Genomic DNA, 15,697 nt, shown 5'->3' on the forward strand with positions numbered 1-15,697 from the left:
GTTATTGTCATACAAATAATTGGAAATACTTGAAAAAGAACCCCTCCCACCATTTTGGTGTGATCAATCAAAACTAGGACTTACATTCCACCGTCTGCAGCAAAGTGAACTATTAAGCACTCACTATTTCCAGGGCTTTACAAATGCTTCGGATCACATTTTCAGGGGACTGTGTTCCATAAAATTGCACGCAAACACACTTTGCTCACTCATATTGGGTAGCTGGGTGCCGAAACACCTGGTTCATATACACAGATGTGGTTTCATGTGCAGTTTTGTGGGGAAACGTTCTGAGGCTTGTTTGAAACTATGGAACAAAGATCCCAAGCACTCATGTTGGCTGCTGCTACTTTAGAAAGTTGAGAAAATAGAAATAATTGAATTGATGTTCTCCAAATGCGAGAAGCAAAAGCGGAAGCAAGAGAGGTGTTTTTTTTTTTTTTTCCTTGATGCCTTCTAAGGGGATGATGCAAACAAGTGAATGGAAAAGAAAAAAAAAATGGAAACTAAAGTGGAGGAGAATTGATTTGCACATGTGTTTCTGCAACACTTGTACCAAAAACTCCATGCTGCCTTCAATATACCAGCTATAATTACAATTCACCTTTCCTCACTCCTGGCACTGAACTGTATTAGCATCAGGGCATGCAAAATATTTACTGCATATTGGCAACCCCATATTTCATCTAGGCAAATCGTAATATTTTAACACTAAGCTTTATGAAGTCTGAAACATATAATTTTTATTAGCCACAACTGTCTTTCATGTTCTCCCCCCCCTCCCCCTTCCTTTTTTATGGCATCAGTAAGTAGCTTAGCTGTGGAATCCCCACTTCACTTGGCAATGTGGATGTGTTCTTTTTAAATTGCTTTTTTCAATAGAGAGCTTGTACTTGTTACTCTCGCTGTTGCATTCCTCCTGAACAGTCCCAGGGTGAGAATCGCTTCTCCACGTGTGGCAACTCGAAACTGCACCAGAGGTTTAAAGCTAAAATAGCAGCACCCCAAAAATAAATAATGAAATAGTTGTGTTACATAGGAGATGTGGGGCTGCAGATGGGGCCAGGAAATATCAGCCTCTTTAACAGATCAGCACTTCACGATACAGTGTACTCCTTATTAAATTTGTGGCAGCTTTCTAGCTGATGTTAAAGATGTTTTGTTCAGAGGTGGTTCCCTTTCTCCATTGTATAGCTCAGGGTTCGGCATGTGTGTCTCGTTAGTCCTATTATAACTATGTTTCTGGCCCCATTATCACAGTGTCTGAGCATCTTACAATCTTTAATATATTTATCCTCATAACTCGCCCCTGTGAGGCAGGGCAGTGCTATTATCCTCATTTTACAGATTGAAAAGTGACTTGTTAAAGGTCACACAGGGAGTATGTAGCAGAGCAGGGAATTGAAGCCAGGTCTCCCAAGTCAGCACCCTAACCACTGGGCCATCCTTATGCTCTTCCTCTGGTCTTAATTTTCAGAACATTGAGTCGATCAATAAGGTATCTGCAAAAGTGTTTCTTCCCTCTTGCATTTCATGAGCTCCAATATGCAGGCATGCGTTGCGTCCACATCTGATGGAATCATCCTAAATCCTGCTTTCTGGGGGATTCAGCATTTAAATCGGGTGGGCAAACTGTTTGGCCTGAGGTCCGCAACGGGTTTCGTAAATTGTATGGAGGGACGGTTAGGGGAGAGGGTCGTGGCCCGGCCCCCACCTCCTATCTGCCCCCCCGGACTCCTGCTCCATCCAACCCCCTCGTTCCCTGACGGCCCCTCTGGGACCCCTGCCCCATCCAACCACCCCTTCTCCCTGTCCCCTGACTGCCCTCTGCCGCCCCATCCAACCCCCCCGTCCTTCCTGACTGCCACCTGGGGACCCCTGCCCCATCCAACCACCCCTTCTCCCTGTCCCCTGACCACCCCTGGAACCTCCCCCGGACTGCCCCCTGCTGCCCCATCCAACCCCCCTCCTTCTTGACTGCCACCCGGGACCCCTGCCCCCATTCAACCCCCTGTTTCCCCACCACCACCATCCACACCCCCGCCCCCTGACCACCACTCCAAACTCCCCTACCCTCTATCCAACCCCCCCCGCTCCCTGCCCCCTTACCGTGCTGCCTGGAGCACTGGTGGCTGGAGCCTGGCCACGCCACCACGCAGCACAGAGCACCGGGTCAGGCCGGGCTCTGCAGCTGCGCTGCCCCAGGAGCTCACAGCCCCGCTGCCCAGAGCATTGCGCCGGCAGCGGGTCGAGCTGAGGCTGTGGGGGAGGGGGGACAGCAAGGGAGGGGCCAGGGGCTAGCCTCCCGGGCCAGGAGCTCAGGGGCCGGGCAGGACAGTCCCACAGGCCAGATGTGGCCCGCGGGCCGTAGTTTGCCCATCCCTGATTTAAATGGATCATTGTAAACTCCTGCTGGTTGAATTTACTCCTGCAGGACAGTCCCTCTACAGAAGCCCATGAACCACTCCGGCCCAGGCTGTTTGAGGAATTTAATGGAATACTAACTGTGTTTCAGTGAGTGCTGTTCTAGCTGAGGGTCTGTCGGTGTTTTCACATTGGGGACTAGGCTCTCTTTTACCAGTCACGCCTGTCTGAGTACGTCTCAGTTTGCTTGGGTCCTGATTCAGTACTGAACTGAATCATGTACCTAACTATAAGTACACGAGTAACCCTGTGCAGGAACCTTCCTGAATCAGGGACTGCATTGTAATGTCACCCACAGTTCTGATGCCCTCAGCAAAGAACTAAAGGGCTAATAATGCACTATTAAAATGTTTGCCATTGACTTAATGGGAACTGGATCAGGCTGTGAATGAGCTAAATTTCTGGGGAGAGAGTTAAGCGTGACCTGATTACTTCTGCTCAGTAATTCCTGGCTTTTGCAAGTTAGAATGAAAATATGATGGAAAAGTTGAGGGGATTGACTTAGGAGGAAGGAATTAAAAAAAATTAACCATGTACTTCTTAGTCAAATGCCAACTAAAGTAAATCACAGGGATGCCTGTTCAAACTTGCTCCTGCCCGTCCTTTCCTGCTACTGAGGCTGTGAGGACATTGATGGGATAGGGATAGATATTCATATAAATGTAAAGGTGGGAAATGGGAAAACTCTGGTTCATACCAGCTAGTGCCACCTTCTGCTCAGGGACAGATATGGGCACGTTCTTTAGTAACTGGGTGATAACAGAGGGGATTCAGGCAGACCAGTAAGCGAGGGGGAGATCACCAGGGACTACAACGCAGTTGATTGCTGCCAGCTGGCTATCTGCTTGCTGCATTTGGGGGCAGGCAAACGGAATCGGGAGCAGAAGGAAGATGAAAGTCCCACCTGGGGAGACTGGGATGGAGAATCTGTTGGGGCCAGGAGATGGGGAAGGGCTTGCACGGGGAGGTCAGTGTTTTATTTTTTTTGGGGGGGGAGCGTGAAATGAGTGGTTCAACACCACATTTGGCCTTCATCCACCCTACCTCTTAGGGGTGTGGGTGTGAGCCCATGTATGTATACACAAAGAGGCCTGTTAATCTGTAATCCAGTTCTGCAAAGTGACGTTGTAAGGAAGGCCTTGTGTTCATTTCTCATTGGTTGCCTTTATCAAATACGCTCACTCTCTCTATAAAAAAATTCCTTGCTAATTCCCTCTCCTTCAAATGCTCCCTTGTTCAGGGTCAAGCTGGATTCTTACTTTCTCGCACCTGCCTGACTTCTTGACAGGAACGTTGTGGTTTAGTTATGTTTATAAACTGCTTTGGTGAATAAGGACCTGATTTTTCAGCCTAGCCTCAACTAGTCGGATGGATGCACGTGGTTGTGTCGTGTCTCAGATAAAATAATACATGCATCAGGGCGGGAGCCTAGTTTTACCGCGTATTTGTACAGCACCTAGCACAATGGGGCCTTGATTCTAAAGGGGTCTTATACAAATATTTACATAATCCCAGTGTTGCATGTGCAACTCCCTGACATGTGGCTACAATCAGGGGATCGGAGCTGAGATTTTCAGAGCCACCATTGCAGTTGCATGTCCTATTCCCAGTCATTTGTATGGGAATGTGGGCATCCAAATGCCTTAGACAGCTCGGAAACTATCAACCTACGTGCCTAAATGGAATCACTTGCCTCCAACATAATTGTGGGTGAAAAACTACACTACAGTTGTTTGTGCCTGCAAATTGTGGCCACATGAAGAAAGGCAGCCCGTAAAAACCTGCCCCTGTAAACGCTCTGTCTCTGCTCCATAACCTGTTGATGTCAGTGGAAGGATTCCCCTTTACCTCAATGAGGTTGTATTTGGGCCTATATTGTTAGAACCAGTGTTTCACTTTCAACCCATTAACTTTCAGAGGTAACTGTGTGTTTGTTAAATATATACAACAACCACAACAAAGTATAGGGACAAAGCTGTGATAAATGTCCCTCTCTTTGGTGCATGCCGGTTCAGAGGCTCTGCTCTGATGTTAGTCTCTTGCTAAGCAAGGCACGGTGATACGCTGGCCAGATGTATTAATATGTGCTCTCCTCCTTGTCTTGTTGCAGCCACCCAGATCGATCCCAACGAACTCCAGGAATTGTTTCAGGAAACTTCAGCCAACATCTTCCGAATTAACTCCAATGGTGCGTATAATGAAAGGCTTCCTAGTCAATTGTATGCGGTCCTGCTGATGACTTGTAAGCATGTATACAGCATTCAGCAAGCCCTGTTGTCAGGGAGCAGATATTAATGCTTTTTTACTGCCGTGCCTCATGAGCTCCAGCACACGTACAATACACATTTCTTTATAAGATGTAAAAATATTCCCCCATATGTTGCATTAAATAGGCAGAGATATATTCCCCTCCTTGCCGAGACTGCATCCTTTTCTATTTTTAATTATGTCATCTGTTACAATAAGGAATTAGAAGGCAGAAAGGTGGAACAAGCTACACTGCTTCTCTGAAGTGTTGCAATGCTACAAAGTTCAGAGCCTGTCATATTAGCTTGCAAAACAGCTACTATTTCCTTTATTCTTCCTTCTGTATCAAATGGGAATGCTGTTCCTGGTAATTCCCCATGTGTCTGTTTAGGATACTGCTTCCTAAGGGCCCCGTAGGTCAGGGTGCTGAGTGCCTCTTGAGAGGTGCTCAGGACCTTCAACACTCCCTGAAGTTAATAGGAGTTGTGGTTGTAGCACCTTGTAAGATTCAGCTGTAAGACAGTGAATGACAGAAGGAGGTTGCGACGTTCCCCTCTGGTGTTATCTGGACCGGTGATCTGCTAGGTCACTCCAATCCTTGACTCTGGGAGCCAGCCTTACCCTGCTCTGCTGTGAGAGCCCCCACACCTGGGCTGTTCACGCACAGCATGTAAGCTGCTCCCAGCTACTTGCAAGCGAATGACACTAGCCAATATCTCCGGTCCCAGACACAGCCCTAGGAACCTCCGTCTTGCAGTATCCAGTTATGCCCGCTGGACGCTGCAAGCTTAAATGAGTTCGTCAATTTAACAAAGAAATTGATATGTACCAGGCTTGTTATCCCAAGGGGAGCCTCTGACACATTGCAAACCAAACGCACTGCTTCAGGTAGACTAAACAAACAGATTTATTAACTACAAAGATAGATTTAAGTGATTATAAATCAAAGCACAACAAGTCAGATTTGGTCAAATGATATAAAAGCAAAATGCATTCTAAGCTGATCTTAGGACTTTCAGTGTCCTTACAAACTTAGATGCTTCTCACCACAGGCTGGCTGGTTGCCTTTCAGCCAGGCTCCCCCCTTTGATCAGCGCTTCAGTCGCTTGGTGCTGATGGTGTCTGTAGATGGAGGTGGAACAGAGAGAGCGAGCATGGCAAAATGTCTCTCCCTTTTATCATGTCCTTTCTTTCCTCTTGGCTTTGCCGTCCTCCCTCTCCCCCCCCCCCCCCCCCGAGTCACATGAGCATTACCTCATCACAGTCCCAAACTGCCCAAAGGAAGGGGGTGACTCCATCCAGGGTCTAACAGATTCTTTTATTGCTGCCTAAGCCTGTGTCCATTGTTTTTGTGAGGCTGGGCTGAGTTTGTCCCATCCATGCCCTGACGAGGTGTTAACTACCCCTCTGTTCTTGGAGAGTTTTTGCATGGGCTTGCTTCAAGCCATGAGGATAGATTTTCAGCCTCATAACTGTATACATGAAATTATAACCTATACCAGGGGTCGGCAGCCTTTCAGAAGTGGTGTGCCGAGTCTTCATTTATTCACTCTAATTTAAGGTTTCGCGTGCCAGTAATACATTTTAATGTTTTTAGAAAGTCTCTTTCTATAAGTCTGTAATATATAACTAAACTATTATTGTATGTAAAGTAAATAAGGTTTTTAAAATGTTTAAGAAGCTTAATTAAATTAAAATGCAGAGCCCCCCGGACTGGTGGCCAGGACCCGGGCAGTGTGAGTGCCACTGAAAATCAGCTTGCGTGCCGCCTTTGGCACGCGTGCCATAGGTTGCCTACCCCTGACCTATAACCTTACTATAACATGACTGTAACAATTACTATAACATCACTATAACAACCATACTCAGTGCATTATGAGCCTTCCGAAAACACCCAACATGACAAAGTTTGCATTGGATACCACACAATTATTTTATAAAGATGAACATGAGGGTGCTGGGTGTTCCCCTGAGGTACGGAGCACCACAGAGGTGCTTTCTAATGATAGAGAGAAGACCTGCGAGTCAGGACTTCTGGGTTCTCTTCCTTGTGCCAGCAGTGACTGACACGTCATAAGAACTTAAGTCGGTAAGGAATAGGATTAAGTCACTATAACTCGGAGTCATGACGTCTAGAATTCAATTCTGCCTCTTCTACAGACCTGCTGCATGACCTCAGGCAAGGCTTTAATCTCTCTGAGTCTCAGTTTCCCCACCTGTAAAACTTGCACGATACTGAACCTGTCACTGAAATAATTTAAAAAAGAGTCAGTTTCATTAATAACACAGAGGATCAATTAGTTTATCCTGATTATACAGTTATGCAAATTAGTGTGTCATAGAGATCCGGGCCAGAAGAGACCAGTAGATCATCTAGTCTAGCCTTCTGTGTATCCCAGGCCACCAGCACCACCCAGCATCCACACACAAAACCCAACAACAAAGGAAATAAGATCCACAGGAGATCAGTCTATTAAGTGCCATAGGCAGAGACCAAGGGGTAGAGGTGAGACTGAGGAGCACCAGTGTATGAGGACCCGACAGTGGCAGGACAATGATTGTGTGAGATATACCCAGATAATCCTGGGAAGTGACCACATGCCGCAGAGGAAGGCGAAACCCCCCTCAATGTCACTGCTAATCTGATCCGGAGGAAAATTCCTTCCTAACCCCGCATATGGCGATCAGTTAGACCCTGAGCATATGAGCAAGAACCAGCCAGCCAAGCACCTGAGAGAGAGAGAATGCTCAGTGCGACCCCGTCCAGTGTCCTATCACCATCTGTGGCCATCCCTGATGCTTCAGAGGAAGGAGATACAAAAACTTCCCAGAATGCACTGCGAGGGGAGGGACATCCCTTCCTGACCCCTGCCAGTGTCCTGCTGAAACCCTGAAGCCTGAGTGTTAGGAACATAAGATATAAACTGAAAGTGACACCCAGGGCTGTCAAGCCCTGCCCCCCAACCATCACAAGCAACCTTGTCATGCAGTCACACTCATAGATTTGTCAAGCGCTTTCTTAATACTAATTACGTTGTTTTCCTCCACAACTCCTGTTCCAGAACCTCAACCCTCTGAGGGTTAGAAATCCTCTTCTGATTTCCAGCCTGAATTTGTTGATGGCAAAAAGTGTGCAAAGAGCTTGTGTAGCATGCTCTTGGGCTTCTGGCAAGCTGCCACTGTGGCTCTTGGTGGCTCAAAGTTATGGAAGTCCCTGCTATAGAACGGACATTTCAGCAATTTCACTTTGGCCAGGTCTACACTACTAAGTTTTATTGGCATAGCGGTGCCAATCAGGGGTGTGAAACATAACTAGGCTGGCAATTCCCCTGTTGTAGATTCAAATATGCCAACAGAAAAGTGCTTCTGTCGGCACAGCTAATGTTATATCAACGCTCAGGGGCCCTGCCAGTATAGGTGTACCAGTATAGTGATAGCAGGAAAGCATTTGTAGTGTAGACAAAGCATTTGTGATATGTGTGGGCGGGGGGACGGGGGAGGAATCATGCACTTAGGAAGTTGAATGGCAATAAGAAAGAATGGTTTCACTGCTAACCTTTGAGATGCTTTGTGGTGGCAATGGGACTCTTGCTGCTTTAGAGGAGATACTTCCAGGAAAAAGCCAAGTGCTGCAGAAAGGAGTGAAATTCCTCAGAAAGAGTTCTGATACCGTGACCCAGCATGGTCCTAGGGTTAGTCTTGCAGATTGAATATAGACTGCAGTTTCTGGCTGCTTATGGTCATTTAAGAATCTGTGACACTTCTCAAAAGAGATCAGGATTTATCGCAAATATCCTTGTCCAATTTCATTTTGTATGTAACTACTAAATTCTGCCTGAACTTTTAAGTATTTAGAGTACTCTTCACTTCTTGTTCCGAACTGTTGTTGTGTGACGTTGTGTTCTCTATCACAAGTGTCTGCATCTCAGTGCTGTCTGAAATGATTTCTTTATTCCTCTTCTGGAATAATGATGCCAATACTTTATAAAACATGGTGTAAAACTGGAGAGGGTTCAGAGAACAGCCTCAAGAATTGAGGACTGGAAAGATACAAAAGGCCTCTATTCATTAACTTATTGAGAAATTCAAGAGGTGACTTGATCATGATTTACAAATACCTACGAGGGGAGAAGATATCGGATAGTACAAGGCTCATTAATCTAGCAGACAAAAGCAGAACAAGATCCAGTTATTTGGAAGTTGAAGCTAGACCAAATCAAACTTTAAAAATGAGGGTGACCAACCATTAGAACAGCTTGCTGAGAGGTCTGATGGATTCGGCACCACTTGGAGTCTTTTAAATCAAGATTTGATGTCTCTGTAAAATGTAGCTCTAGTTCAACTGCAAGTTATAGTCTTGATACAGGAACTGCAAGATGAAATTCTATGGCCTGTGTTCCTCAGGAGGATGGACTGGATGATCGGAATAGTTCATTCTGGCCCTAAAATCTATGAATTTATAATGCTTTTAAAGCACTTGGGTATCCTTTGGAATGAGGAGATATCTATAAAATAGCTTATTGATGCTGTACTGGTCACTGATGTTGTTGCAGTTATTTTTGCCTTCTGTGATCAGCTGCTCTTACTGAGATTATGCACTGGCACTCCCACCACTGGGGAAGGCAGGCTGTTACAAAGATCGGTGTGACCAGCAAGGGGAAAAAGTCCCGGCATGAGGTTGGTAAAACAGCAAAAATTAGGTAAAATGATGCAACAAAAAGCTGGAAGGGGATCTGTGGATAAATTAGTGGCACTCAACCTGTTAGAATAACATGTAGTGAATAACATGTAGTGTTTTCATCCATAGATTTCAAAGTGATTTACAAAGGAGGTCAGTATTACTTTACAGATGGGGAAACTGAGGCACAGAGCAGGACAGTGACTTGCCCAAGGTTACCCAGCAGGCTAGTGGCAGGGCCACGAATAGGCAGGTCTTCTTAGTGCCAGCTCTGTGTTTTATCCACAAGGCAACATTGTCTCCCTATTGCATCACTCGCTCCTGTAGAGTTAGAGGATTTTGAATCATAGCTGTAGCACACGATGCAATTTATATTCTGCTAGTTTGCTATCTCACTGCTTAGAAATTATGATGCTAGGTGTCTAAGAAATATGTAGCACTAGAGTAAACATTTGGCTTGTTTAGGTGGCCTAGGTTTTTGAAGCCATGTTTTGGGCCCCTTCCCTGTGTTTTTGTGTCTGCTTTCCTCATTCCTCTTGATGTTTAGGAACTGTCCTCTTTGTGGGTAGGGAGGTTTGCCTGATAGCTATTGGGTTTTGTGCTTGTGCCAGATTGTTTTTTTTAAATTCCAAGGTTATGGATGGCATTTAGCTGATTGGTGACTTTTGTAGTTACCTTTTTATAAAGGGGTTTGTGTTCTTTTTTTTTTTATTGAGCAGCACTTAGCTGCCACCTGGTAAATGCCTTATAAATAAATAAAAATAAACACCACCAATAAAAGGAATTGGTTCAGTAGATCATGTCTGAAGGACTAATCACTTAAGAATGCACTGGAGGGAGCAATCCTGCACTGGCCAGTTGGGAAATCTGAATGCTCTAATAGGGCTCTTCTATTTTAGATTCCTGTTACTTGCTTATTAATGACGTCACATGCAGTGTGCATCCCATTTCTTTGATCTGAGGGGCTGAGCAAAGGATTCTGCATTGTCCCTGAGATGCTGTAAAATTTTGGTTGCCATTTTGGGACCAATTGCTTTTAACGCTTCCAAGAGAATATATGGATATTCTGAGTCAGATCCTGAACTTACACAAATCAGCGCAGTCCCTGTGACGTCAGTGGAGCTCTGCTGATTTACGCCCACTAGGGATCTGTCCCACTGTGTTTAAATATCGCATATGCTAATCAGTGGCGTAGTGGTACAAGACTAAACTTCATATTCCCCAAATGAGGAGTGGGTAAACTCCATTTACCCACATTTACCGTCCACTACACTACTGATGCTAAAGTTAGAAATGACTTCTGGGTCACCAGCCCAAATGCTCTTGCACTGAGCAAAGAGCCTGTGACACTTTAAAAGCAACACCGCTGTATTGGGTCAAAAATTGGCCTTTCCATGGCTCTGCACCTGGTGTTGACATATTACTTGTCTCAAAGAAACTTCTTTGCTCTAAAGAGCACAATATTAAAGATCTATGCTGCTGTTACACAGAACCCATGGAATATCAGATCAGTCTGTCTTCCATAGATCTCCCTAGTTTGGCAGTGCGAAGACATTAAGGGGGTAGCCTTCACTCTGAATTGTCATGGTTTTCTCTGCAGAAGTCAAAAACATATCATCATCATGATGAGTGACTTCTTCCCTGCTTGAATTATATACATAACAGTAATCCAGTCTCATCAATTGAGTATATTTGAGAATGCGCAGGCCGCCTTGACTCATTCTGTTATCTGATGAGTTCATTATAGCAAGTACCATACTGTGTTTTGCTGCTGCATTGAGTTCTTCTCTGAAGGTCTAATTGGCCTTGAAATATTTTTAGAAGCTGTCATGTTTCATCTTGGAAATGGGCGATATATAGATTGCACTTTAGATTGATTTGTTAAGAATGTGGATATAAAAAAACCCAGGAGGAAATTATCATGTGTGGGAGACCTCTAGAAAGGTTAAACTCTGCTGTTAGAGAAGCTAACGGACATTAGTGAAAACCCTCAATTTATCCTTTGGACCACTCTGTACATCACACAAAAAATAATTATTAGCTAAAGTGTAACAACTTCGGGGCTCTCATCATATTGCATCTCCAAGTGCTTTACGAAGCATTGAGTGAGATGCTGGCACTGAGGTGAATGTATAGACAAAGGCGGCAGCTGTTTGTGTTCTCAAATTGTCCATACACCGCTGTGGATACTAGATCCTGTTTTGTAGAGATGAGGAAGTGTTGGCCAAGATACCCAGGTGATCCTGTTACTATTGAGCACCTTTTAATTTCAACCTAGGGAAGCCCAAAGAAGATGAGCGAAGGTGGGGAGGTGACCCTGGTTTACAGCCAAATCAAAGGACAACTTGGGGGTATATAAACCCCTCGCTACACAGGAAGGGGTTAAAGAGCAGCTGTGGACTCAGGCTGCCACACCCCACTGTTCCTGTGAAGCATGCCAGACTTGGAGGAGGAGAAACTCAGTTCTGAAGGCCCCAGCCTTAGGCGATGGATAGACCTCTCATCCTCAGCTCCCAGAGCGTAGCACAACAGAGAGCCAAGGTGCCTTAGATTTCCTGCGGCTCTGGAGCAGTAGTACAGATGACTGATGGACCCTTACGGAAACTGTGGGACAGAAGGGCTGGTTCCAGTCTTTATCTCTGCTAGGATAGTTCTCTTTCCTTTGTCATATTGGGACCTGGGACCCAGCCAACAATGTGAGCCCCCTGAGAAGGCAGGTCAGAGTAGGAAGTAGCCCAGGGAAGAATCAAGAGATCCAGTGAGACAGACCTTAACTGCTTGCTGCAGGTCTCTGCGCTCGAACACAGGAAAGAGTGAGGGAATGGGTTTCCCTACAACCTCACTGAAGAGGCTTGTGTAAAGATCCCAAACTCAAGGGCCAGGAGGACTGTTGGGCCTAGACCGAGGCTGATGACCTGTCTTGGGACTATTGTTGAGTTGAACTCTGATTTACCAAAAAAGCTGTGAGACAAAATGTGACTTGGCCGGAGGGCCAAGTCACAAGACAAAGGGGACCACCACAAAATCTGAATGGCCGGTTGATGGGGTTACAGAGAGAAATAACCCAAAACAATAACGCCTCACCCAGGTCCAAGACAGCACACTGGCTGGTGAGTCAATTTGTCACAGACTGCATCAGGCATCCAAATCCCCTAGGTAGTTTTGACTATCTCATCCCTAGTGTGCAAGTTGGAAAAATACATGGGAGGTAAAAGGTGTGTGTATGGGGGGGGGGGGGGGAGAGGGCAAAAAAGGGACAACTGGCTGAGACCCCACTGAGTTTCACGTCTTTACTTCTCCAATATATAACTCGTCTCTGAAACTTGGATGCATTAATTATTACAGCTGCTCCAGCCTGTGCCTGGCACTTATATGGATAACTCAAGATCCCATTGACCGTGGCAACTTTAAAAGGGTCATATTGCAGCATGAATCTTTGGGGATTTCTGAACTGTGTTTCAGGAACTTGGGTATGTGGAGCTTTACGAACTGTGATGACTGTGAATGTTTACTGGGCCTTTAGGAACTGGAACGTTATGGATTCAGAGCCCAGCAGACTTGTCATTAGAAGTAGCTGGTGTTGGTGGGAGATTGAATCAAAGAATGAAGTGGGGTGGATGGATGAAATTTGTAAACAAGGACCCTCTCACTTCACTATTTTGTTGATACTCTTTCTCCTCCTGTAATTAAAATCATTCTAATTAAATTAAAAGGCTTTATTGGTTGTTTGGGTTTTGGGAAACATAACGAGGACTAAGCAGACTTTGTTCTATTCTTGGGTATTTCCAGCCAGCCGGCAGGGATTTTATGGAGAATGCAACTAATATTCCCCTCTCCTTTCATGTGCAAGCTTTCTTCTTTCTCTCCATTTTGTTAGAGCTGGTCAGAATTTTTTCATAGAAAATTATGTTGAAATTGAAAATTTAAAAAATGTTGATTTGTAGTGAAAAATCAAAACTTGAAAAAAATCAACCAAAGCTTTTGATTGAAAACCAAAAAAAAAAAAAAAAAAAAAAAAGGAAATGCCACTGTGGTGCCTCATGGGACTTGTAGTTCAGGTGTCTTGTTTTTTTGTTTAAATGGAGATATCCCATCTCCTAGAACTGGAAGGGACCTTGAAAGGTCATCGAGTCCAGCCCCCTGCCTTCACTAGCAGGACCAAGTACTGATTTTGCCCCAGATCCCTAAGTGGCCCCCTCAAGGATTGAACTCACAACCCTGGGTTTAGCAGGCCAATGCTCAAACCACTGAGCTATCCCTCCCCCCCTTTGTGCATAGCGAAAGTTCCATGGCCACAGCACATCATGGGACATGTAGTCTGGCTGGGGAAGCTAGCTCATTGGGAAGATGGGGGTCAGAAAACCTGGGAACTGCAACTCCCTTGGGGCACCTTGTGTGGCTTTTTGGAATTGAAACGTTTGGTAATGAACCAAAAAACCTTTTGATTTTTGGGTGTTCTGCTTTTTGATGAAAAGTTGAAATTTTCCATGGAAAGCAGACACTTCTCATGAAAAAAAAAAAATCTTTAGTCAAAAGCCCAGTTTTCCATTAAGAACCAGCTGTGATGGAATTTTTTTTGACCATCCCCACCCCAGTATCTCAGGGTGGCAATGCAGTTTGTCACACCACCCAGGTTCCTGAAATGGGTAATTCTTATTGCTTATGTAGCAGTTTTCACTGTCAAGGTATGTTAAAAATGAATGAATTAATCCTATGAGAGAGGTAAATATTACTCCTGCCTTACTGTTAGCAAAACTAAACCACAGAATGATTAAGTGGCTTGGATAAGGTCACAGATGGAGTCAATGTCAGAACAAGGATTAGCATTTAGGATTTCCTGGCTTCCATTTCCACAGTTAGGTGATGAGCCCATACCAGTTATCTGTTCTTTTTCATGACTTAAGGTACTAGAGCAACCGGTGATGTATATATGTTTGTACCATTGAGAATGTCTTGAGAAAATCCAAGAGATAAATTATAATAATAGCCTGTATTTATTTAGTGTCTTTCATTGTGAAAGATCCTACAGTGCTTACATACTTGATATGTTAAATGCAAGACGGAAAAATAAATACATCTACTGTTGATTCAACATTGAGGTTCAGACATCAAACATTCAAAAGGAGAATTTTTTCTTCTGGATTTAACTGAGTCACTTTTCTGTATCTTCTGTATTTTGTGGCATAGATTAAATAACATAAGTAATAAGAGCCAACTTATGTTGTTGATTTACAAGAGTCTCATTGTTAGCTTTAAAAATCTGCTGGACTGATTTTCATAAATCTTAAGTCGTTGTGGAGTGCAAAACAAGCCAAGTTTCTAGCTGCAACCATTCCAATGGGGACATATGGAAAGGTAGCTTTGTTTGTTTGTTTTTCCCAGTTGCAAAATTCGAAAGCACCTCTTTGGCTCAAAGTTTAAAAAAAAATCACTCCCTTCGGCTGAGACAAAACATGGAATTTGTGTGAGGAAGTCCTGAACAACTGAAACAGGAAGATTAGAATGGAAGCTGGAACTCAGCTTTTAAAATATAATGAAGTCATTCAGTATCTCCCCTTCCCAGCAAGAGCCTCATGAGTTGCCTCTTGCAACTGTGGTAACTGTACCTGTAAGATCTAGAACATTCTGGGTTGGCAAAGTTCTGAAGATGTGTTCACTGGCAGCAGCTGCAGCTTGGGAGACTAAACCGCACAATGAAGTGGGGCGGGGCTTAACTTGTGAAGGAGGACCTTACCCCCTACCTCTCAGCGATAACGTGATGTGTTTTTTGTTGTTGACATGGTTGAGGCAAAGAACCAGGAAAATGAACTTTGCTGCAGCATTTTGAATGGATATGAGTGGGGCATGATGGGATTTTTTGAGGCCAGAAGGAGGAGGTTGCAACAGTCAAGATGCAAGAGGATGAGGCCTTGGATGAGAGTTTAAACTGTTCTTGCTAACTGCCTTAGAGCCCAGGGTGCTCATTATGGGGGTCAGCCTGCTCTTAACTTCCAGGGCTGTACCTACTGTAATTTGCCACTGCATGGTGATCTCTGGCCTGATTGAAGCCTTTTTACAGGTCCCGATCCTGCCAGGTGCAGGATCCCCTCAATTCTCATGGGAAGTAAGGATGCTTAGCTACATGTAAGCTCAGGCCCATTGCTCCAGGCCAGTCCTGCATTGGTGCCTCCAGCACCCCTCATAAACATAAGAACATAAGAACAGCCATACTGGTTCAGACCAATGGTCCATCTAGCCCAGTATCCTGTCTTCTGACAGTGGCCAGTGCCAGGTGCTTCAAAGGGAATGAACAAAACAGAATCAAGTGATCCATTCCCTATCGTCCACTCCCAGCTTCTGGCAAACAGA

The 15,697-nt window shown here is 44.8% G+C and overlaps 1 protein-coding gene across 2 annotated transcripts in view; it reads left to right on the top strand.

Moving 5' to 3' along the window:
* TSNARE1 (t-SNARE domain containing 1) overlaps window positions 1-15,697 on the top strand; it is a 706,722-nt gene that overhangs the window by 271,368 nt on the left and 419,657 nt on the right. For both annotated transcript variants that reach the window (XM_065399459.1, XM_065399458.1), the window contains exon 4: window positions 4,535-4,612. In XM_065399459.1, the coding sequence (XP_065255531.1) occupies window positions 4,535-4,612 (78 nt within the window). The remainder of the gene's footprint in view (window positions 1-4,534; window positions 4,613-15,697) is intronic.

The sequence above is a fragment of the Emys orbicularis genome, chromosome 2, assembly GCF_028017835.1.
Source record: "Emys orbicularis isolate rEmyOrb1 chromosome 2, rEmyOrb1.hap1, whole genome shotgun sequence".
NCBI lineage: Eukaryota > Metazoa > Chordata > Testudines > Emydidae > Emys > Emys orbicularis.